Genomic DNA, 24,217 nt, shown 5'->3' with positions numbered 1-24,217 from the left:
TGGCAGGCAGAGGCAGAGGGAGAAGCAGGCTCCCCGCCGAGCAAGGAGCTGGATGCCAGACTAGATCCCAGGACGCTGGGATCATGACCTGAGCGGAAGGCAGCCACTTAACCAACTGAGCCACCCAGGCGTCCTGCAGACATAACTGTTTTTAATACCTTTATAATACATCCTGTTAGTCATTTTTTAATTTAATTTTTTTGGAAAACATAATACATTCAAATCCCACTTTTCTATTATATATTTGTTTCTAATATCTGTACATAATTGGGTTTATACAATCCAGTTCACATTTATGATCTTTTACTTAACTGTACATTGAGCAGTCAACCACCTGTTTTCAAGCTGCAAAGAATGATACAGTTGTGCAATAATTCATTCACCTTTTACCCCTCGAAGGCTCTTTGTTACATACAAACACTGCTGTGATGAACATTCTTGCACATAATCTATGTCCTTGCTTTTATTTCTGTAGGTGTAGAGACCTAGAAGTAATACTGCTAGCTCAAAGACAGTGTGCAGTTTTATTTTCGATACTGTTTGCTTTCTAAAAAGATTATAGTATTTTATGCTCTCAAGGACCACCCTAAGAATGTCTATTTGTCCCCAATCAAGTCAGCTCTGGATTTTCCATGTGTGAAGCTTTTGTGGTTTTTGGTGGTAGTAGTTACTTGTACTTTGTGTCTTTATTTTGCCAACCCAGTAAGTAACAGTGGAGCATCTTTTTGTGTATTTCTCTCTGCTGTGAAATGTCATCCTATCTTTTGCCCGTTTTTCTAGTGATGAAATACTAATGTGCGTTTTGAAGACTTTCGATGATCGACGTTGTCAGGTTAGCCTACAGAGTAGTTACACTAGATTTCACACTATGTTTTGGGTCTGATATCCTTTTTATGAATTCCACTTTGCTAAATTGTGAAACTCCTAGATGGGCCAGTTAATAATCTTAGTCTTTTGTATTTTAAAGATTTTTATTTTGGGGGTATAAAAATAAAAGCCATTTTGGGTGGCTCAGGTGGTTAAGCATCTACCTTGGGCTCAGGTCCTGATCTCAAGGTCCTGTGATCGAGCCCCATATTGGGCTCCCTGCTCAGCGGGGAGTCTGCTTCTCCCTGCCCCTCCCTGCTTGTGCGCTCTCTCTCTCTCTCTCAAATAAATAAATAAAATCTTCAAAAAAAAAAATAAATAAAGATTTTATTTTTAAGTCATCTCTATACCCAACGTGTAGAGATCTTACAACCCTGAAATCAGTAGTCGCATGCTCTATCGACTGAGTCAGCCAGGCACCCAATCCTAGCCTTTTATGTTTTAAAGATTCTTAACACTTCAAAATGGCATTCAGACCAGAGTTCAGCTCCCCACGAGGGCCAGGTGAATAGTCTTTCTTAGTGTGTGTAAAACCTCGTAGATATCTTTTTCGTCCTCCCCCTATTTCTCTAGGATGTTGTTTGTGTAGAAGAGGAAAGGAAGCTTACATGATCTCCTTGCAGAACAAAAGAGGAAAGCCTAAAAACTCACACAGATCCTCGTACTGTCCTTTAGCTCTTCTCATGTCTCAGATTACGTCCCAGGCCACTGTTGGAATCTTAGACCTAAGTGCACATCTGGCAAATAGATGGCTTAGTGACCCACTGTGCTACCCAGACTTGAATTAGAATTAGATTCTAACTGGCTGTGTCCACGGTGCACTAGGGATGCTTACACTTAATGTTGATGTATAATTACACTTACCGTTTTGAGAAGATGATCTATAGAGTGGGATTTGCGTTTTCCTTCTTAGGAAACTTTCTTGAGACTGAATTGCAGAAGGGGAAAAAAATGCCTTTTTTTTTTTTTTTTTAACTCCACAGAATGGCAACATACTTGCTTAACATTGAATTCTGTGCAAGAAAGAAAAAACTTAATCTATTCCTTGCCAACGAGTGGTGGAAAAACCCTTGTGGCAGAAATTTTAATGCTGCAAGAACTGCTTTGCCGGCGAAGAGATGTTCTAATGATCCTACCATATGTGGCAATTGTCCAAGAAAAGGTGTGATTGCTTTTTAACAAACAGCATTTGCTGACATTTTCACATTAAAATATAAAAAGTAGCATAAATGTAACAACTTTTCATTGAGAAGAGGTAGAGGATATTCTCAGGATGTGCAAAAGCAAGTGTAGGACCTACCAAAAATCACTTCTAATACTAATTACAACAAGAATTTTATTCTTTTTTCTAAACTGGCAGATTAAATTCCATTTTAATACTGATACTTAATATATTGATATTCAAACTGCCTTTTCAAGCAGAAAGTAACCAATTATTATGAAAGTAAGTAAATTATTCTGGGTTTGTTTTTTTTTTTTATATCCGAGGAGACAGTTGAAATTTATTTCCACATCGATTATGTGGTTTAAAAGTTACATTCCTTTTGCAAAGAGCCACAGATACTAATTATGACATTTCTTAGATATGGATGTCTTATCTGTGACCTTGTTCTCATTCATTGGTATTATATAGTATTTTAGATTTTTTAAGAAATCAACATGAGCACTTGGTAATTGAGTTCATAATTATCTGATTTTTTTGTATGTTTATTTTAACTAATATTCTAGATTTCAGGTTTGTCAAGTTTTGGTATAGAACTGGGCTTCTTTGTTGAAGAATATGCTGGAAGCAAAGGAAAATTTCCTCCAATTAAAAGAAGGGAAAAAAAATCTCTATATATTGCCACTATCGAAAAAGGACATAGTCTGGTAAACTCCTTGATTGAAACTGGAAGGATTGGCAGTCTGGGTCTGGTTGTTGTAGATGAGGTTGGTAACTGTTTTTATAATTATCAACATTTTTATTATACTAACATTATTATGTGTATCTCCTTAGTACCTCTATGAAAATAAGTAACTTGTTTTAATAGATGGACTATACAGATGAATACATTTCATGCATGCTTGGTAATCTTAAATTCAGTTTTGTGTCAAGTGTTTTTTGAAGAGTGAATAAATGTCTGCATGTATTCAATTTTATAATGGTAATTATGAATTCTAGATATGTCAGGATGTTGCCCCCAAGCCTCATTAACCAAAATATCAGTGATACAGTGCATATGTATTCTGGTTGCTATATCCAAAATGCTTAAGAGTTATAAAGCAAAGATAACTTCATTTCATATAAATAAATGCATGTTCTATATAGGCATTATATGCAAATTTACTTTTCTTCCTCCCTTCTGTTTTTAAATTTCAAAGTTGCACATGATTGGTGAAGGGAGCCGTGGGGCTATCCTGGAAATGACCCTATCAAAAATCCTCTACACTAGCAGTAAGTATTTTTTTCAAATGTGGTCCCTAACTGATTTATCCTCAGGAGGCCTATGAAAGACTGTTTTATCACTAGCTAGATGATATCCCCTTGGGTAAGATACTTAAGCTTCCGTCTTTGGATTTTTATTTCTAAAGCAAATTCAGAAAATTTGGTTGGAAAAATGGGTAGATGAGCAGAGCTGTGAATATGAAGGAGATTAACATCCGGACATCCCATGTTATTCTCCACTTACCAGCTGTGCATGTGTGGGCATGTGACTCAACCTCTCTATTTCTTCATCTACTAAATGGGGATGATAATGGTACCACCTTGAGGGGGTTGCTGGGGGATCGTATGAGTTAGTGTAAAGTAGTCAGCACTTGCTTAGCACGGAGCGCTCAATGCGCGATTGTTGCTGCCGCTGCCATCAGTCTCACCCTGGTCAGACCAGGAGAGCGGCGAATGCAAGTAGCCACTCGAAGAGCTCTTTGCGACATCGGATGTTCTTTTGATACTTGTTCTGAATTTATAGATTTATAAATTTATATTTATATTTATTTATAGATACACTATTTATAGATATTATTTATATTTATAGATACACTATTTTAGTGTATCTATATTTATATATATATTTATAGATACACTATTTATAGATACACTACTTATATTTATAGATATTTATAGATACACTATTTATAGATACACTATTTATTTCCTATTTATACACTATTGCAATAACTTTCCTATTTATAGATATTTATAGATACACTTTCTATTTATTTCCTATTTATAGATACACTATTGCAATAACTTACTAAGTTATATATTGCAATAGCTTATTTATGGAAAAGTTATTTTAAGGGCCAAATATTAAGAATTATTTTTAAAATTTTGATAGCTATGGTATCTAGGCAGGTCGTGGCACTTTATAATCATTCATTAAAAAAAATTACTGAGTACCTACTTTGTGCCAGGCACTGTTTTTAGTGCTAAGGATATAACAGTGCGTAACACACAAAAAAATAACCCTGCCTTCATCAAACCTGTATTTTAGTGAAAGTGAGCAGACAATAAGCAGATAAACAAGAAAACATACAGTGTGTCAAATGGTGACAAATTCTATGGAAGAATGTAAAGCAGAGGAAAAGAGGAGAAGCGTTGCCTGTTTGTCAAATCCAGTGCACACTGACGGTCCTTGGCTGGCTTTCCTTCAGCATTTGATTGTTTATCAATTTCCTTTCCTTTGAGTGCTGAAGCACTCTCTCTGTGGGGATCGTGTGTTACCATGAGAGAGAGCATAGCGTAATGGCTGAGGACGGACTTGAGCTGGATTAAAATCCTGACTCACTTTTAACTGCATATGTGACCTTGAGCAAGGTATCGCAACTGCGCCTCTGTTTCCTTATGCGTCAAAATAGATGACAGTGAAATGGGCAAGATTGGTGAGGGGGAGTAAGAGGTACAAACTTAGAGTTACAAAATAAGTCACGAGGTTGGGAAGTACAGCCTAGGGTATATGGTCAGTAATATTGTAATAACGGTGTATGATGACAGATGGTAGCTGTACTTATCGTGGTGAAAAGTGTGTCATGTCCCGCATTGCGGAATCACCATGTTATACGCCTGAAACTAATACAACACTGCATGTCAGCTATACTGCCATAATAAAGCATTTTTTTTTTTAAATGGATGATAGTAATAGGTCCTGCCTGACCGAACTGCTCTCCTGTGGAAGGCAGCCACTTCATACTGCCCAAGAGGACATGTAGTTTCGAGTTTTACTCCACCTTTGTTTAAAAAGAAAAAGAAGTTGACAACCTGATAGCAAGATCCCATTAAGGGCTTTATTTGGCAAGTGTTGAGGACCTGTTCAGCCCTGCATCCTACGCTGTACCTCTGCCTTCAGGCATACCTGTGGCACATGTCCTAGCTCTTCGTGGCAGTGGTCCAGAGAGCCAGCAGCAAGTGTATTTCATACTCATTATTGCTGCTTAGAAGTCTTGATGAAGATGGGACTTTTTGCCGAGTGTGAAGTTCTGTAGAATTCCAAATGGCAACTTTCAGGTCACGGAAAGTTTTCAGTCTTTGTTTGCCAGAATAATACTCTGCCAATATCTTTTTATTTTTCTTACCTCCTCTCACTCCCTCCTTTTCCCAGATCACCCAGGAAGAGTCCTGAACACAGAAAGGTTACTAACTTACTATTGTGTTACACCAAGTAACACATTTTCCTCTCTCCTTTGGATTTTCTTTTAGAAACAACTCAGATTATTGGCATGAGTGCCACACTGAACAATGTTGAAGATCTACAAGAGTTTCTTCAAGCGGAATATTACACCAGTCAGTTTAGACCAGTATGTACCTAAGGTTTGCACTGTATGGATTTGTTATGTATCATCTCACTCAGAGAGACAAGGAGGAAACATACCAGACAGTAGGGAAGGGGCATAATTCCCCCGACCGTGGCTATATGCTAATAAGAGTTTGTGTATAGAGAATATAAACTCTGGGGTTAGGGATTGTGGCTCGGGTCACTACTGTGTCTGTAGCACCTGGAACAATGCTTTGGCCCATGGGCCTTCAATGAATACTTACTGAGTGAAATTTTCCAGGCCCATTCTGTTTTTCCACTTCTTAATTCTGTAAGGTAAATTTTTTTCATTTGGTCAAAATTCAGTCATGTTTTGAGTTATTAGCACATAAAACCGTTTATCTTGAAAGTTAAGATGTTTTCAGATATTTATGCTTTTGGTAGTTAGCAATGCTCTTTTAATAAGTTAAAATGTCAGGGAACCTGGGTGGCTCAGTGGGTTAAAGCCTCTGCCTTCGGCTCATGTCGTGATCTCAGGGTCCTGGGATCAAGCCCCACATCCAGCTCTCTGCTCCGTGGGGAGCCTGCTTCCTCCTCTCTGCCTGCCTATCTGCCTACTTGTGATCTCTGTCAAATAAATAAATAAAATATTTTTTAAAAAATAAGTTAAAATGTCACGTGGATTTAATTTAAACTCGCTAGTAATGGTATCCCCAAAAGACTTAAAGTAAATAAATATAATTCACAGTTATCTGAAAGTAGCTTATAATGAACATATACTCTCTGTGCGGTACTAGTGTGTATGCATGGTCAGTGTCCAGATAGCTTTTCAGAAAATAATTACTGAGAATCACCAAATTTTAATTTGAGATTGGATGTTTTTGCATTTGCACCAAGAGAATTTTCAGCAGATACTTGCTGACTCCTTTTAAAAACGCAATGAACTGTATTTATAAACATTTTTTATAGGGCGCCTGGGTGGCTCAGTTGTTTGACTATCTGCCTTTGGCTCAGCCAGCATTGGACTCCCTGCTCAGTGGGAGGTTTGCTTTTCCTCCAGCTCTGCCCCTCCCCACTGCTCACGCACTCTCTCTCTTCTCTCTCTCTTTCTCAAATAAATGAATAAAATCTTTAAGATTTTTTTTGTCTACAAATACTTAAATTAAAAATAATGTGATATTTACAATTAAAACTGATGACTGTAAGACAGAAAATTTGAGATCTGAGGAATAACACAAGAATGTGAACATTGACTTATTTGTCCTTCTTGTGACGAATACAGAAGTGTCTGCTTTCCTTTTAGATAGTGCCTGTTCAAAAGTATTTTTTTCAAGGATAATAATCTCCACTTTGATTGAAAGGGAAAAAGAAATGGTAAAGAAAAAACTTTTACATTGAAGCATGTTTTACATACCTTAGAAAAGCTACAGTTTTTCTGTTGTCCATTTTTAGAACATTTTATGAAATTTAAAACTCTGGAAAGAGGAATTTGTATATGGTATTAATTGCAAATGTCTTTCCAATCCAAGGTTGAATTAAAAGAATATTTGAAAATAAACGATGCCATATATGAGGTTGACAGCAAAGCTGAGAACGGCATGACTTTTTCACGTCTCCTTAATTGTCAGGTAACATTGATAACCCTTGAATATGAGGTTCCCACCCTTGGTGCCCTAAGAGATATTAACGAGAAGCAGCTGGTGCCTGACATCTGTTGCACACCCTACAAACTGCTGGTTCAAGGTAGTTTCCAGCTTGGACGTCAGATCACACTGTGTTCCTTTCTATGATATCAGGTCTTAGTGAAGTTTTCTGTTGGTTTGTTTTTTGCAGTTACTGTAAACAAATACCATGTGAAAATCAATGTGGGGTAGAAAAAGAATGGCCATTTCCAATCTGATTCTAACATCTGAAAGACTATGCGGTGCCCAGCTGTGCGCACATCCTGTCAGTGGGCTGTTACGGTTAAGAATGAGATTATATTTTCTTCATTCAACTGATGCATATTATTTATTCAAACGGCTACTGAATTGTGAGGAAATACATATTTAAGTTGTGTGAACCTAAGTACCTAAGAAACAAAGCTGTTAGGTATTTCTTTTGGCCCTGGAGCTCCATGAACCAAGAAAATCTGCAGACCTCTCCCTTAAATGTTCATTCATTCAGCAATAAGCACAAAACGAGAAGAAATTTTTGTGGGCTATGTAGTTGAGATACTGTGTACAAAAATGTTAGTGACTGCTGTGTTAATGTTCTGTGACTTATATTAAGGATATTAAAAAGGGGAGAAAGGGATTTTATAATATTTTAGAATTCTGTAAAGGTGTATTCTAAATCTGTATCTTGGTTTCCAATAAAGTTGAAGGAAGTGAGATTTTTTAAATTTAAAAAAAATTTTTAAAGATTTATTTATATATTTATTTGATAGAGCGAGATCACGAGCAGACAGAGAGGCAGGCAGAGAGAGAGGGGGAAGCAGGCTCCCCATTGTGCAGAGAGCCCAATGTGGGCCTCAGTCCCAGGACCCTGAGATCATGACCTGAGCCTAAGGCAGAGACTTATCCCACTGAGCCACCCAGGCACCCTGGAAGTGAGATTTTTAAATAATTTTGTGTTTTTAATATTGTATTGTTAAATATTTTTCCATATGTTGGGTTCCATGTGTCTGCTTGACAAATACATTTTTTATTTCAGAAAATTTATACTGTAGTATGATTGAATCCTGTGTTTTTGAAAACTATTAGTAATAGTAAAAGTATATCTTGTTTACGTGGTCCTTTGGCTGTTATTAGGACCAATCTGTGTTTCTCTCTGTGGACCTCTTTGCTTTGCTCTGGTAGAGATGAACATGCAGTGGGGTTATTAATAACATTTGCTATTTTCACTTCTTTAATTTAAAACCAAATACACCTAACAAAACCATAATGACCTAAAAGTGGGACTTAACATTTTGATGTTTCATCTGGGTTTCATCTTTTCTTTTAAATGATCAGATTTATCAAATGAGAAGTTCAAAATTACAGAGCAGTCTGGTAAATGACAGGTTTTCATGGTTGCTAACTAACTACCTTGTTCCTACATCTCGTTGTACAGTATTCTGATACTCTGAAAAAGGTGGATCCCGATCACTTGGTAGCATTGGTGGCAGAAGTCATTCCCAATTATTCCTGCTTAGTTTTTTGTCCCACTAAGAAGAACTGTGAAAACGTAGCGGAAATGATATGCAAATTTTTAAGCAAGTATGTTAATCTTCAAAAAATACTCTGTTTTATTTTACCATGGTTTACATGCTGTGTATTCTGTTTATTCAACAAGCACTTATTATTTCTTGTAGAATGTTACATTAAGTTGCTGTACTAGATTCTAAGGGCCCTAACCCTGAAGAAAGTGTAACTGTGAAATTCATATCTGTGAAATAGCCAAAGAAAAATTCTAAGACTACGTGAAAGAGAGTGCTGACCAGTATAATGGCTTAGATCAGTGATCCTCAATCTTGACTGCAAATGAATCCTCTCAAGGGCTTTTAAAAATCCCAGGGCCCAGGTTACATCCCAGACAAATCAGACTGTCTGCGGATAGGACCCAGGTATCATTATTTTATAGAACTTTCCAGGCAGGTTCAGCATCCAGCCAAGGTCAGGAACTGGCTGTGATAGAGGATCAGTCACTAATCACTGCAGATATGAATCATTATCGTTTTCAAAGATTTTTTTTATTTATTTATTTATTTATTTATTTATTTTTAAAGATTTTATTTATTTATTTGACAGGCAGAGAGCACAAGTAGGCAGAGAGGTGGGCAGAGAGAGAGAGAGGAAGGGAAGCAGGCTCCCTGCTGAGCAGAGAGCCCGATGCGGGGCTCGATCCCAGGACCCTGGGATCCTGACCTGAGCCACCAGGCGCCCCAGATTTTATTTATTTATTTGAGAGAGACAGAAGCAGAGAAAGAGAGCAGCAGAGGGGTGGGGCAAAGGGAGAGAGAAGCAGACTCTCCGCTGAGCAGGGAACTCGACTAGGGGCTCAATCCCAGGACCTTGAGACTATGACCTGAGGCATATGCTTAAGTGACTAAGCCACCCAGGTGCCCCATGAATCATAGCCCAGGTGCCCCATGAAGCATAGTTTAGTTTAACCTTCTCTTTAATTAAATACTGTTGCTTTTGTTTTCTTAGTAAACTTAACACTTATGTGGACATTTAAATTAAATTTCTTAGGTAATTAAGTAATTTATTAGTTTGTAATTTGATAGTATTTTAATATTGGCTCTGTTATATTCATAGAGATAAGTGTAAAATGACCTTGAGTATGAACAGTTGAGTTTTTTTCTGTACCTTTGTGCCATGTGTAGTTTCATCGGATTTTTCAGACTTCTTTTTGGCCCCCTAACCAGTGCTGTATTACCATGGACCATTATTACCCTGGATTCTAGTTTAGGCAGCTCCCATCTCCCCTTCCAGTCCTGCTGTCATGGATTAGTCTGATAGAGTTAAATTTATTGACCAGCACAAAGATCTAGATGTTTGGGATAGAGTCAAGGAATTTTCCATTTTGGTAACTAATAGTCTGCCTTTACAATGATGATGTTGATTTATAAAAACCTAAGGAAATTAAATTGTCATTGAGGTGGTCTCAGTAAGTCATTTGTTTTCATAGACTAAGGGAATTTTGGCACTGGCTAAGTGATGTGGAGATTTAGAGACTAACATTTGACTGGAAGACATGCGATTTATTAGTTATACCCTTGAATTATTTTGCTTGTGGATGATAATAGTTTACTTGGATCATAAATGTTGATATTTAACACTGAAGCACTTAAACATCTGGTTTTCCAGGACCCTTAGTTAATAAATTGTAATGGATACTTTTTTTTTTCTTTTAAGATTTATTTATTTATCAGAGAGTGTGCCCGAGCCAGCGCAGGGGCAGAGGGAAGGAATCTCAAGCAGACTCCCTGCTGAGTGCAGCCCCTACACAGGGCTCAGTCACATGACCCTGAATGACCTGAGCCTAAATCAGGAGTCGGATGCTCTACAGACTGCGCCACCCAGGCACCCCAATACTTGATACTTTCTTTTTTTTTTAGATTTTATTTATTTATTTGACAGACAGAGATCACAAGTAGGGGAGAGGCAGGCAGAGAGAGAGGAAGGGAAGCAGGCTCCCCACTGAGCAGAGAGCCTGATGTGGGGCTCAATCCCAGGACCCTGAGATCATGACCTGAGGCAGAGGCTTAACCCACAGAGCAACCCAGGCGCCCCCTGAGCTGACACTTTTTTTAAAGATTTTACTTATTTGAGAGAGAGCAGAGCACAAGAGAAAGCACAAGCAGGGAGGGGCAGAGGGAGAGGGAGAAGCAGGCTCCCCGCTGAGCAGGGAGCCCGATGCGGGGGCTCAAACCCAGGACCCTGGGATCAGGACCTGAGCCGAAGGCAGATGCTTAACAACTGAGACACCCCTGGACAGGCACTTCCCCTAGACATTTTTAGTGGGCAGAGGTGCCGCATAATAGTTAAAGACAAAATATCGCATGTGTTCACGCTGACACTTCCCACTCAGATCCAGGAAGAAAGGCTTATCGCATGTCCTTTCTGTGTTTGGATCTTCTTCCTCATGAGTATCTTGGTTCCCAGGGACGGTAGCATCACTGTGTGATTGCAGGAAAGAGTTTATATTTCTTTTCTTTCTTTTTTTTTTTTTAAGATTTTTTATTTATTTATTTGACAGAGAGATCATAAGTAGGCAGAGAGGCGGGCAGAGAGAGAGGGGGAAGCAGGCGCCCTGCCGAGCAGCAGAGAGCCCGATGTGGGGCTTGATCCCAGGACCCTGGAATCATGACCTGAGCCGAAGACAGAGACTTAACCCACTGAGCCACCCAGGCATCCCTATTTGACACTTTCTTAAAGAAATAGGACTTAACACTTTCTGAAGGAAAATTTCCTCTAAAATCTATTTTGCATATTACTTGCTGCTTTCATAAGCTGAATATTCTAAGTATAGTTTAGCACCCTTTTTTATGGGCTATTGATTAAGAAATGGTGAATCATGTTTTACTCATACTATTTGATACTATTCTGTAATTCACATGTAGCTGAAGTAAAATCCTAAGCTAAATGGCTTCTGACCCAAGCCGTGTCTGTAAAGCATGATTTCTTGAGCATCCTGGGATGTCCACTGTATCCTGTAGACATCCTGGGATGTCCTCCTTATCGTGAATGGCATGCGAAGCTATTGCAGTAAAGCCGCCTGAGCAGTAGAATAGGCGCTATGTCTGTTTAAGTGCAAAGACTGAAACAGATTTTTCCCAAGTGATTGTCTCAATCGCAAGGAAAATTATCATCTTTTTTATAGCTGTCACTACCTTTGACTTCTAAGTCAAGAACGACTTTTAGGGGCGCCTAGGTGGCTCAGTGGGTTATGCCGCTGCCTTCGGTTCAGGTCATGATCCAGGGTCCTGGGATTGAGACCCGCATCGGGCTCTCTGCTCAGTGGGGAGCCTGCTTCCTCCTCTCTCTGCCTGCCTCTCTGCCTGCTTGTGATCTCTCTCTGTCAAATAAATAAATAAAATCTTTAAAAAAAATAAAAAAAGAATGACTTTTAAACACCATTTGCCGACAACTGATAAAGCTCTAGTCATATCAGTTTCTGTAACAATCTCCCCCAAAATGATACCACTGTGCTCTCTTAGTGTAGAATTCAGGCTGGGATCCAGCTCACTTGTGCATCCTTATTTCTTTATGCTTCATTCCCCTCGCAGTTCATCCGGATGACTCTCTTTGTCTATGCTCTGAACTTCTCGTGTCTGTGCCTTTGATCATGCTTTCCCTTCTGCCAGGAAAGGGTGCTCCCCTGCCCCTTCACTGTCACCTCTCTGATACTCCCTCTTCGAGAGCCAGCTCAGACCTCTGCTTCTGCCGTGACCCCTTCGCCGTGTAACCATGTCTTACCCAGTCAGCTATCAGTAGCGTCTCCCTTCTCTAACATTATGTGGTGATTATCCATATTTTCACCCCACGTAGGACATAATTTCTTGAGAGGAGTTCGTCGTGGACATCCCTTTCGTGACCCCACCCACGGACTGGGAAGTGGTAACAGAGTCTGCTGCTCCCTCCTCCGCTGTCACTTCGAGTTCTTACGCCCATGACTCCTGACCACGCTCTTCCCAGTTCTTCTTTGTCCTTCTTGTATTCCTTGCGCCCTGTTTCTCAGCTTCTTGTGACGTCACTGGCCTCCTGTTGGTAACATCAGAGTAATAGAGCCAGGGCTCTCCCTTATTTCCACGAAGCACCCTGAAACAGAGCGCACGTGTCATAGACTGTGTTTTTTGGCGGCTGGTATTCGAAGTGAGTGAGTTATTCGTTGCACTTACTCTTTCAGTCCTTTCTCTCTTTTCTAAAAGGAACTTTAATAGGTGCTTTTAAATGCAGAGACGTTGTGGGATACCACTGACGGTTCTAAAATACTAGTGTTTAGACAGTCAGTGTTTTACATTAATACCTGTGATTTGATTGTAAGTAGGTTTCCATCTTGAGAGAAGAACATTTATGACTTAGAATTTTTTTAAAATTCTATAAAAATCATCAATAAAAATATATATTCTAGTGACAAAAATAATGGTGAACATCTACAGGAGGCATCCAACCCAGCGTCCATGGGTTCAGAGGCAGTATAAGAACGAACGTCGGGAAGTCCATGAACTTAGAAGCAAAGTGTTACGTTTATATTATGTTTTTTTTCTTCCTTAGCTTTAATCAGATTTTCATAGGGTTCTGTGATCCACAAAAAGGTTGAGAGAGTGCCTAATAGTTGATGAAATCAGAATCAAATTCTAAGAACATTTTGTATACTGAGATTCATGAAAGTAATATATTTTTTAATAAAGAATGTTTACATGTATCTACTAAAATTAAAACAGTAGGCAGTTTGTCACTGTAAGACCGAGGGTTTATATTTCTAACAGATCTTTTTCCCTAGGGAGTATCTGAAACACAGGGAGAAAGAAAAACATGAGGTGATTAAGAACTTGAAGAGTATCAGCGGTGGCAACTTGTGCCCCATCTTAAAGCGCACCATCCCCTTTGGTGTTGCTTACCACCACAGCGGCTTAACGAGCGACGAAAGGAGGCTCTTGGAGGAGGCGTATTCCGTGGGAGCTCTGTGCCTTTTCACCTGCACGTCCACCCTGGCAGCGGGTGTGAATCTACCAGCTCGAAGGTACGGTAGCCGTTGGCCAGGCTCAAAACTTTTTAATTCTTAGCTAGCTAAGAGCGTGGGTTTTTTTTTCTTTTTAAGATTTTAATTATTTATTTGACAGAGAGAGAGATCACAAGTAGGCAGAGAGGCAGGCAGAGGCAGAGAGGGGGAAGCAGGCTCCCCGCTGAGCAGAGAGCCCGATGCAGGGCTCGATCCCAGGACCCTGAGATCATGACTTGAGCCGAAGGCAGAGGCTTTAACCCACTGAGCCACCCAGGCACCCCTGTTGTTGTTTTATTCTTTCTCAGGAGTGGCTGAGAATTTATCAGACGCTTTTTCATCATTTGCTGAATTGATTGTTCGGTTTGTTTCCTTCAGTTTATTTATTTATGTTTTAAGATTTATTCATTTATTTGAGAGTCGGGAGACGGGGAGGGAGAGTCTCAAGCAGACTCTTCACTCAACACTGAGCCCAATGCGGAACTCCGTCTCATGACCCTGAGATCAGGACCTGAGCCAAAACCGAGAGTCCGCTGCCTAACCAACTGCGCCACCCACGTGCCCCTCATTTGTTTCCTTTAATATTTTAATGAAAAGTAACCAGTAGATTTCCTGGTATTAGAATTACTTCTTTGGTGTTCTCCCTATCTGGTTCGACGTTAGGGTTTATTTTTCTAGTTGCAAACAGCAAGCTCTACCATTTTTATGAACTGAGTTTATTTAACATAGGTATTTCCTTGAAAGCTTAGAGAACTCATCCATAAAGACTTCAGGTCTAGTATCTTTTCCAGAGTATATCTTTGACCATCTTTTCAGTTATTACCCAAGTTATGGGCTTTTATAACTGATGTCTGCTCTTTATAATTTTTATTTAAAAATTTGACTTTAAAATTTGTGACATTTTTTCAAAAGCTTGGGTGATTTTTAAAAATCATCCACATTAAAAAACATACGTATTTTCTGTTGGATACGCAGTTTTATACATCTCCATGAGATCACAGTTATTTATTGTGTTATCAGCTCCCTTGATTTTCTTACTATTTGTGATTCTTCGATCTGTCCATTTCAGGGAGTTGTGTTAGTCTCCCACTATTATTATGGAGTTATCTTTCTCCATTTTGCATTTCTAGAAGTTTTTGCTTTGTATTTCAAAACTGGTTAGGTACACAAAGGTTCATTTCAACTATCTTACTGCTGAATCATACTTTTTATCAATATAATTGGTCCTTGTTTTTCTCACTGAGTGTTTTCACTTTGAACACTAGGATTACATTTTCCTTGCAAAGTATATCTTTCTTTGCTCTTTTATTTTCATCTGTCACAGTTTAAATTTTCCATTTTTCAGACAATTGGAGAATGAAAAAAGAAGTTAAATATCTTATTTCTCTTATCCCAGTTGTTACTCTTCATTGTAACAGTTGTAATCAAACATGCTTTTCTGCCATTTTTTAATTAATCAATGACTGTTTCCCCTCCTGAACATAACAGTAGTCTTACTCCTTGTGTATTCTCCTGTAGTGTCTCATGTATGTTGCAGCTATCCGGAATTTTAGTGCCAGATTTTTAATTGTGTTTCATCTTATAGTCCGTAATTATTGAAACCTTCCTGTGAATTATACTTGTTTTTTTGCTTACTGCTGCCTCTTATATCCCACGTCTTCCTTCTATGATTTACTTTTTATTTTGCCATCCTTGAATAATTCTTTTTTTTTTAAGATTTTATTTATTTATTTTTTGATAGAGAGAGCATGAGTGGGGGACGGGGCAGAAGGACAGGAACAAGCAGACTCCATGTCGAGCGCAGCACCCAGTGTGGGGCTCAATCCCAGGACCCTGAGATCATGACCTGAACCGAAGTCAGACACTTAACTGACTGATCCACCCGGCACCCCCCAATTAAAGTTTTTTAAGGTTCTTTCTGTTCCCTGTTTCTGACAGACATTTATTCTGTGTATTCTTGCTTTTCTTCATGCCCTTAGTTTTCTTCAGGTGTTTGTAATCCTTGCTGTCTACTGAGGTTCGTAAAGGAGTAGGTTGATGAGCAGATAGATGACATAGGTCTCTCACTCTTGAACGGGAGAGCTGGCTACAAGCTTCGAACTACATTAGCAGAATTGAAATTACTCTATTTATAGGTCAAAAACAGTCGAAACCTGCAATGTTATATAGTTGACATAACATAAATTAATAAATATGCATATGTTGGTGATGCGTGACCCTATTTTTCCTATATGGGGTGTAGAATCAGTCTTTGGAGGCTGTTGCTCTAGTAACAGTCAAGCTCTGTAGGCAGGCCAGCATGGTCCTGGTAGTTACTAAGTTTTGTGTGTTGAGGTGAACCACTTAGTTCGTCTGTGTTTCACTTAGCCCCTTCATAAAAATTAAAGTGAAATAATAAAGAACGTTGTTACCAAGAATTTTGTAAGAATTACTGATAATGTACATGAAGAATCTAGGACATCACCGGTTCTTGTTAAATAGCAGTGACTTATTTTGAGTTAACATGTCATTAAATTTAATATCACCATGTAATGAAATTAAGAATTAAAAAAATAGGCAGTATTATAGAAGGAGTATCACTTTTAATTAATATTATCAATTCCATAGAGTTATTTTAAGAGCTCCCTATGTTGCAAAGGAATTTTTAAAGAGGAGTCAGTATAAGCAGATGATTGGCAGAGCTGGCCGTGCTGGAATAGATTCTGTTGGGGAGAGTATCCTTATACTGCAAGAAAAAGACAAGCAACAGGTAACCATCTGGCTGTTGGTTTGTTGTTTTATCTTTTTTTTTCGGTCTTTGGTCTAGCCCTTTTATGATATCATCTTTTAAAAATTAATGATTAATATTTCTTTCAATAATGTTTCTTTCTCCTCTACGGTTGGGAATTATAAAGAATAGTTTGAATACTTTTGTAGTTCGGGCGAGCAGTGAAAAGTATTTTCCTTATTTATAGTTCTTCCATTTTCATGAGAACACCTGCTAAATTCTTACTTGTTTCTCTTTATGTCCTTAACACCCCTGTTTCCACAAAATCTATGCAAAATATAAAATTTTATATGGAACACTTAATTTTTTTATAACAACACAAAACATAATATTGCTTTAACTTTTGTAGGTATCAGAGTTAATAAGCAGACCATTGGAAAATTGTTACAGCCATCTTGTTCAAGAATTCACCAAGGGAATCCAAACTTTGTTTCTCTCTTTGATTGGTTTGAAGGTATTTTTCATTATTTTTAAATCTTATCACCATTACCTGAGATAATAGAGGTTTAAAAGTTATGAGAACTGTAAGTATGAAAAAAATGCTGACTTCTAATCTAATGTGGAAAAGAAAAATCTGACATGATAAATCTGAATCTAGATGTATATGTCCATTTTAGTGCTTTGAGTTTTATGAAATATGAAAAATGAGCAAATCATAACTGTACATTATTAGAAGTGAGAGACTTTTTTGTATGCTCTGGGGGATATAAAAAGCTGTAAGGACATAGGTCCTGATGTGGGATTATCCATCATCTCTATCCTGGTTAAGAATAAGATTCGCCGGTAGTCCTGTGATCATTCTAGGATATTGTAAACATTTGTGAGATTAGTATAGCCTTTATCAGGCAGAAATTTTATTTATTTTTTTTTAAAGATTTTATTTATTTGACAGAGAGAGATCACAAGCAGGCAGAGAGAGAGGAGGAAGCAGACTCCCCGCTGAGCAGAGAGCCGGATGTGGGGCTCGATCCCAGGACCCTGAGCTCATGACCTGAGCAGAAGGCAGAGGCTTTAAACTACTGAGCCACCCAGGCGCCCCCAGGCAGAAAATTTAAAAAGAAAAAGGCACAGCAGGAAAACACTCTTTTTCTTAGAAATTAGCTCTCTCTTTTAGGGTTACTCTTGAGTTAAACTTCTTTTTTATGGTTGTACTTTTTTTTTTAAGATTTGTTTATTTATTTGAGAGAGAGAGAGAATGAGCTGGGGGAGGGGCAAAGGGAGACAAAATTTCAAGCAGACTCAGAGCTCACCAGGGCTTGATCCCATGGCCTTGAGATCATGACCTGCGTGGAAATCAAGAGACAGATGCCTGGAGTGCCTGGGTGGCTCAGTCGTTTAAGCATCTGCCTTGGGCTCGAGACATGATCTCAGGGTTCTGGGATTGAGCCCTGCGATGGGCTCCCTGCTCAGTGAGGAGTCTGCTTCTCCTTCTCCCTCTGCCTCTCCATCCTGGCTTGTGCTCTCTCTCTCTCTCACTCACTCTCTCAAATAAATCTTTTTTTTTTTTTTTTTTACTAAAGATTTTATTTATTTATTTGGCAGACAGACATCACAAGTAGGCAGAGAGGCAGGCAGAGAGAGGGGGGGAAGCAGGCTCCCTGCTGAGCAGAGAGCCCGATTCCGGGCTCAATCCCAGGACCCTGAGATCATGACCTGAGCCATAAGCAGAGGCTTAACCCACTGAGCCACCCAGGTGCCCCTCTCTCAAATAAATCTTTGAAAAAAAATCACTAACCAGCTGAGCCATCCAGGCACCTCTGTGGTTATTCTTAAGTTAAGTAAATTTTAATTTTGTGCGAGGTCATTTGGCCATAAAGTGGCAAAGCCAGGGTTTGAATTTGTTGTTCCACGACAAAACCAATGCTCTTGGGGCACCTGTAGTGGGTTAAGCCCCTGCCTTTGGCTCAGGTCATGATCTCAGGGTCCTGGGATCAAGCCCCACATCAGGCTCGCTGCTCAGCAGGGACCCTGTTCCCCCTCCCTCTTTGTCTGCCTCTCTGCCTACTTGTGATTTCTGTCAAATAAATAAATAAAAATCTTTAAAAAAAAAAAAAAAAACCAGTGCTCTTAACCTGTCATGCAGTCTGCCTTCTTTAACCCATACAGTTTAGGTGAAAATAAAAGAAGAGATTAATAAACAAAAATACCATAAGTTTTGATTACCTTGTAGATGTATAGTGGTAACATTCCCTGGCAGTTCCGAATAGTGAAAGGTTATAAGGAAGAAAAGGAATCAGTGCTGGGTAGTGAAAGAGATAGAAGTTGTAGATCTGCGGGGCGCCTGGGTGGCTCAGTGGGTTAGAGCCTCTGCCTTCGGCTCAGGTCATGGTCCCAGGGTCCTGGGATCGAGCCCCGCATCGGGCTCTCTGCTCAGCGGGGAGCCTGCTTCCTCCCCTCTCTCTCTCTGCCTGCCTCTCTGCCTGCTTGTGATCTATGTCTGTCAAATGAAGGAATAAAATCTTTAAAAAAAAAAAAAAAAAAGAAGTTGTAGATCTGCGGAGAGAAGGAATAAGCCGCTCAGAGTACTTCACGTAGAACTGACGGTGAGAAAGCTTAAGGTGATGTGAGGTGACAGTCAACAGAAGAGATTGTGTAGCTCTAGACGAGGGCTACAGATCCTGAAGAGTTGAAAACTGGGTGGGAAAAGGTAGGCCAGAAGTGTGCTGTAAATTGGGGGAAATGGGAAAGCGTGCTTAAATTGCAAACTATAGAGTTGTGACACTGTCACTTGTCAGTGGAGAATTAGTGACATGTGGTGGTTGAGAGCAAGTGCTCTGATATCACACATGGCTGTGTCCCAGTCCCAACTCTGTCTCTTATTACTCTGCTTAAGTTATTAGCTCTCTCTTAGACCTTCCTCAGTTGCCTTATCCGTAAAATGGGGATAATAGTGTAGAGAAGTATTGAAAGACTAGTTTAGAAGCAATTGTAGTAACCCACATAAAATGTAATAAGACCTGCAGTAGAAGGGTTGCCAAGGAATTAGTAAGGGAGGGGGAGCTCATGAAGATCACCAAGTCTTATTACATTTATATATTCGATAAGGTAACAGACTTAGAGTTGGTGAGTAGTGTAGCATCATTCAGTGAGTTACGGTTTAGATTGGACTGTAATTTGGGTTCCTGCCTTGCTGGCCTGTACTCTGTCCAGGACACCATTGTATGTGTAGAATATTCCTCAAATGGGGCGCCTGGGTGGCTCAGTGGGTTAAAGCCTCTGCCTTCGGCTCAGGTCATGGTCTCAGGGTCCTGGGATCGAGCCCCGCGTCGGGCTCTCTGCTCAGCGGGGAGCCTGCTTCCTCCTCTCTCTGCCTGCCTCCTGACTACTTGTAATCTCTCTCTGTCAAATAAATAAATAAAATCTTTAAAAAAAAAAAAAAGAATATTCCTCAAATGCCCGTGAAATATCTCATCATCGTATACCGTATTCTGAGACTGTAGACAAATATCAATACATTTAAAAGCATTGAAATCAAATAAAGCACGGTATCTAATGGAAGCAATTATAGTATACCAGCAGTAATAGAAGGGTATCGGGAATTACTCAAATATTTGGAAATTAAATAAGTATACTTTGACCAAAATCATTAGGGATATTAGAAAATATTTCGAATAGAAAGAAAATGAAAAAAGATGTATCAGAATTACTGGCATGAACCCAAGGAAGTGCTTAAAAGGACATTTATGGCTTTAAATCCTTGTTAGAATACAAAAAAGATCTAGATTCACTGGTCTAAGTTTTACTTTAGGAATCTGGGTGGGGGGCGGGGGACTCAAAGTAGAATAAAGGAGATAATACAAATAAAAACAAATGAAATAAAAAGTAAATAAACAGGATAAAAAATAATGAAACTACAAGCTAGTTCTTTGAAAAGATCAGTAAGATTATTGACTGATTTCATCAGAGGGAAAAGAGAGAACACTTCAGTTACCAATATTAGGATCATTCCTAATAGGGTCATCACTGAAGATCCTAGAGATATTAAAGCTATAGTAAGGAATAATCCTTGAATAACTAACTAAGGTCTTGAATGCTAAAAAAATGAATTCAACTACAAATATTCTTGGAAGACACAATTTCCAAAATTGACTGAAGAAGTAAAAAATCTAGTCCTAGATCTATTAAAGAAATTGAATTTATAATTTAAAACTTGCCACAAAGAAAACTCTAGACCTGACTTCACTGGTGAATTCTATCAAACATTTAAGGAAGTAATATCAGTCATACACATATTCTTCCAGAAAGTAGAGGAAGAAGGAATACTACTCATCTCACGAAACCAGCTTTTTTCTGATACCAAAATCAGACAAAGATGTTACAAGAAGAAAAAACTACAGGCCAGTATCTCATAAAAATAGATAAAATCCTATCCAAGTATTAGTAGTCCAGCAACATAATCAGAGTTTATTCCAGTAATGCAAAATTAATTTAACATTCAAAATTCAATGTTACCGTTCATTTGACAGAATTCAACACCCATTCATGATAAAAACTCAGCAAACTAGGAGGAGAAGAGGTAAAGGAAGTTTATTTAAAAAAAAACAAAAACAAAAACAAAAAAAACTGGGGTGCCTGGGTGGCTCAGTGGGTTAAGGCCTCTGCCTTTGGCTCAGGTCATGATCCCAGGATCCTGGGATCGAGCCCCGCATCGGGCTCTCTGCTCAGCGGGGAGTCTGCTTCCCCCCCCCCACCCCTCTGCCTGCCTCTCTGCCTACTTGTGATCTCTGTCTGTCAAATAAATAAATAAAATCTTTAAAAACAACAACAACCACCACCACCACTACAGGTACCATCACACTTAATGGTGAAAGATTACATGTTTTTCCGTCTAAGATCAGGAAAAGAAAGGAGGTCTGCTCTCACCCTACTTTTCAGCATATATCGGAATCCTGGCCCGTACAAGACAGGAATGAGGGCATATAGATTAGAAAGGAAAAGGTAAAACTGTCTTATTTGCTGATACTAGGTTCAAGAAAAAAATCCAAAGGAATGTAGGGAAAAAACTAGAGTGTAATCAGCACTGTCATAGGATACAGGTTCAGTGTATGAAACTCAGTTATATTTGTGTACTCACTACAAATAATTGGAAAAACAACTCCATTCACAATAGCATCAAAAAACATACAATACTTAGGGACAACTTTAACTAATATGTGTCAGATCTGTACACTGAAAACTGTAAAACTTGAGAGAAATTAAAGGAGACCTAAGTAGATGGAGAGAGATACCATGTTCAAGAATTAGAACATTCAGTTTTGATCAGATGTTACTTCCCAAATTGGTCTATAAATTTAATGCAATACCAGCCAAAATCTCAGTAGTTTTGTTTGTAGAAATTGAAGTCTGGTAGAATTTATTTGGAAATGCAAAGGAGTAGATTAACCAAAATTCATTTTGTGAAAAAATGACAAATTTAGTGTGTTCACACTATTTCAAGAACTAACTATAAAGCTTGAGTAATCAAGACAGTGCAATATTGGCACAAGGATCATATAGACCAATAATAGATCAGTAAGTCCAGAATTAGGTCCACGTATGTGATCAGTTAAAAAAATAATAATCTCTACACTCAGCGTGGGGCTCGAACTCAGGACACCAAAATAAAGAGTTGCGTGCTCCACCAACTGAGCCGGCCAGGCATCCCTGTGTATCATCAGGTTTTAGCAAAGGGTGTCAGGATATTTAAAGGGACAAAGGATAGTTTTTCTCAATAAATGGGGCTGGAGCAACTAGATATCTATGTAGAACAATAACAAAAAACTAACCTGTACTCTTACCTCTCACTAATTTTGTCAAAAATAATTAATTTAAAGTGGACCATAGACCTAAACTTAAAGGGAAGAACATATAGGGAAGAATTTCTTGTTACCTTGGGTGATTTCTTATGTGGGAAGCAAAAAACAAAAACCATGAAGGGAAAAATCTATCAAATAGAATTCATCATAATTTTAAAAATTATCTTCAAAAGACAGTGCTAAAATGAGAAGACACAGGACATATAATACATATATCTGACAAATATGTATGTGAGATAGGACTCTGAAAAATGTGGAATTGGGAGGGAGTTGGGACTCACTTAAGACGGGAGCACTCAGGTAACAGACTGGGAGGATGGACTTGGCCACAGGGGTACGGTTTCATGGGCCTGGCAGTCCAAGATCTATGGGGCACAACAGTTGCATTTAAATCCTGTTTTAACAGTTGAAGTACAGCAGCAAGAAGTCTAGGCAGGAGATTAGCTGGTGGGCAGCTGTTGTTCCAAGCCTACCCACAGGAGGCAGAACTCAAGAAACTGGACCCATCCATGAAGAGGTCAGGCCACCAGGGTTCCTCTTACACCTTGGGGTAAGGGCTCACAACGGGGCTGTTCATGGAAGAAGGCTGGAACTCCAAACACAGTGGAAAGCAGGAAGACCTTTAAGAGTTGGAATTAAAGCAGCAGTCAAGTCCTCTGGACAGAAGCACGCAGGTAGAAGAGAGGGGAGAAGCAAGAAGGGCAAGGTCTGTGACTTGGGCAGTGAGGTTGGGGGCAGGAGGATACAGATGAGCACCCCTGGAGAGACTAAGTCCTTGCTGTGGTGGACGAGAAGGAAACTCTAGGAATTAATGAGAGCACTTAAGTTGGGCCATAGGATTCGGGGAGCCTCCGGTTATTTATTGGTCACAACCATATTTCAGACACCCTGTTACACACCATGTGTTTTATCCGGTCCTTGCATTACCTTCAAATTAAGTGATGTAATTCCCCTTTTACAAAAAAAGAATCTGAGGCAGAGAGGCAGGTTCTGTAGGCTGCTTGTAGCTTTATCCCCGCACCTGGACACTGGAGTCCGTGCTCCTAGTGTCTGCTGTCTGGGTCAGTGTGGTTGTTCCCTCACTGGTCTGACTGCTTGCATCCATTCTGCCATGCCTTCCCACATCCCCTCCAAATGATCATTCACGCAGATTGGTCTTGTCAAAATGTAAACTCCAAGTGTGCTACCCACCTCTGCTTAAAATTTGTCCCATTGGTTTCCCATTGTTGTTAGGATTTAGGAAGCCCAAGTTCCTTGTCATGGTCTACCATGGTAGATTTGGCCTGTGCCTGTCTGCATTGTCCTCTCTCACCAGCCTCCTTGCAGTCTGCACTCCAGGCACACTGGCCTTCTCGGTCCTTCCGCACCAGTGCTCTCTAAGCCTGGGACTCGGCCATCTTCCCCAGTCCCTCTCTCGTCTCACCCTCACCCACTCGACCTGGAGGCTTCACTTAACCATCCCTCCTCAGGGAAGCCCCCTGTTTCTCTATGTCCAGTCAGTTTACTGTATGCTTGAGAGAACCACATTGATTTAGTAGAACCTATCAGTTTGTAATTATATGCTGGTTAGTGCAGTGATCCCTGTTGGAATGTAAGCCCTGTACCAACAGGGCTTTTTGTTTTTACTTGTTTTGTTTTTACTTGTTTTTGTTTTTTTTGTTTTTACTTGTCCCTGACTCCCAGTGCCCAGCACAGTCCCTGGCTTGTGGTTGGTGCTCTGTCAGTACTTGAACGAATGAATGGATTAACTTTGGAGTCAGGCATGGGTGAACCTGAAGGTTGGGGCAACAGTAGAGAATCTAGCTTTGAGCTGTGGAGGCCAGAGCAGAGGCGAGACCAGTGGGTGTGAATCACTGTGCTGTAAGGTT

At 39.5% G+C, this 24,217-nt stretch overlaps 1 protein-coding gene across 4 annotated transcripts in view; it reads left to right on the top strand.

Annotated features, from left to right (window-relative positions):
- HELQ (helicase, POLQ like) overlaps positions 1 to 24,217 on the top strand; it is a 48,153-nt gene that overhangs the window by 4,410 nt on the left and 19,526 nt on the right. For all 4 annotated transcript variants that reach the window (XR_013966449.1, XM_080797282.1, XM_080797281.1 and 1 more), the window contains exons 3-11: positions 1,851 to 2,029; positions 2,596 to 2,796; positions 3,229 to 3,301; positions 5,543 to 5,640; positions 7,127 to 7,225; positions 8,691 to 8,836; positions 13,569 to 13,808; positions 16,395 to 16,536; positions 16,904 to 17,008. Coding sequence is in view for 3 of the 4 variants with exons in the window: in XM_080797282.1 (XP_080653408.1) it covers positions 1,851 to 2,029; positions 2,596 to 2,796; positions 3,229 to 3,301; positions 5,543 to 5,640; positions 7,127 to 7,225; positions 8,691 to 8,836; positions 13,569 to 13,808; positions 16,395 to 16,536; positions 16,904 to 17,008 (1,283 nt within the window). In the remaining variant the exon portion in view is untranslated. The remainder of the gene's footprint in view (positions 1 to 1,850; positions 2,030 to 2,595; positions 2,797 to 3,228; positions 3,302 to 5,542; positions 5,641 to 7,126; positions 7,226 to 8,690; positions 8,837 to 13,568; positions 13,809 to 16,394; positions 16,537 to 16,903; positions 17,009 to 24,217) is intronic.

Source organism: Martes martes (genome assembly GCF_963455335.1).
Source record: "Martes martes genome assembly, chromosome: 2".
Taxonomy (NCBI): Eukaryota; Metazoa; Chordata; class Mammalia; order Carnivora; family Mustelidae; genus Martes; species Martes martes.
Note: the sequence above shows the minus strand (reverse complement) of the source record. Positions and strands in the feature narration are given on the sequence as shown.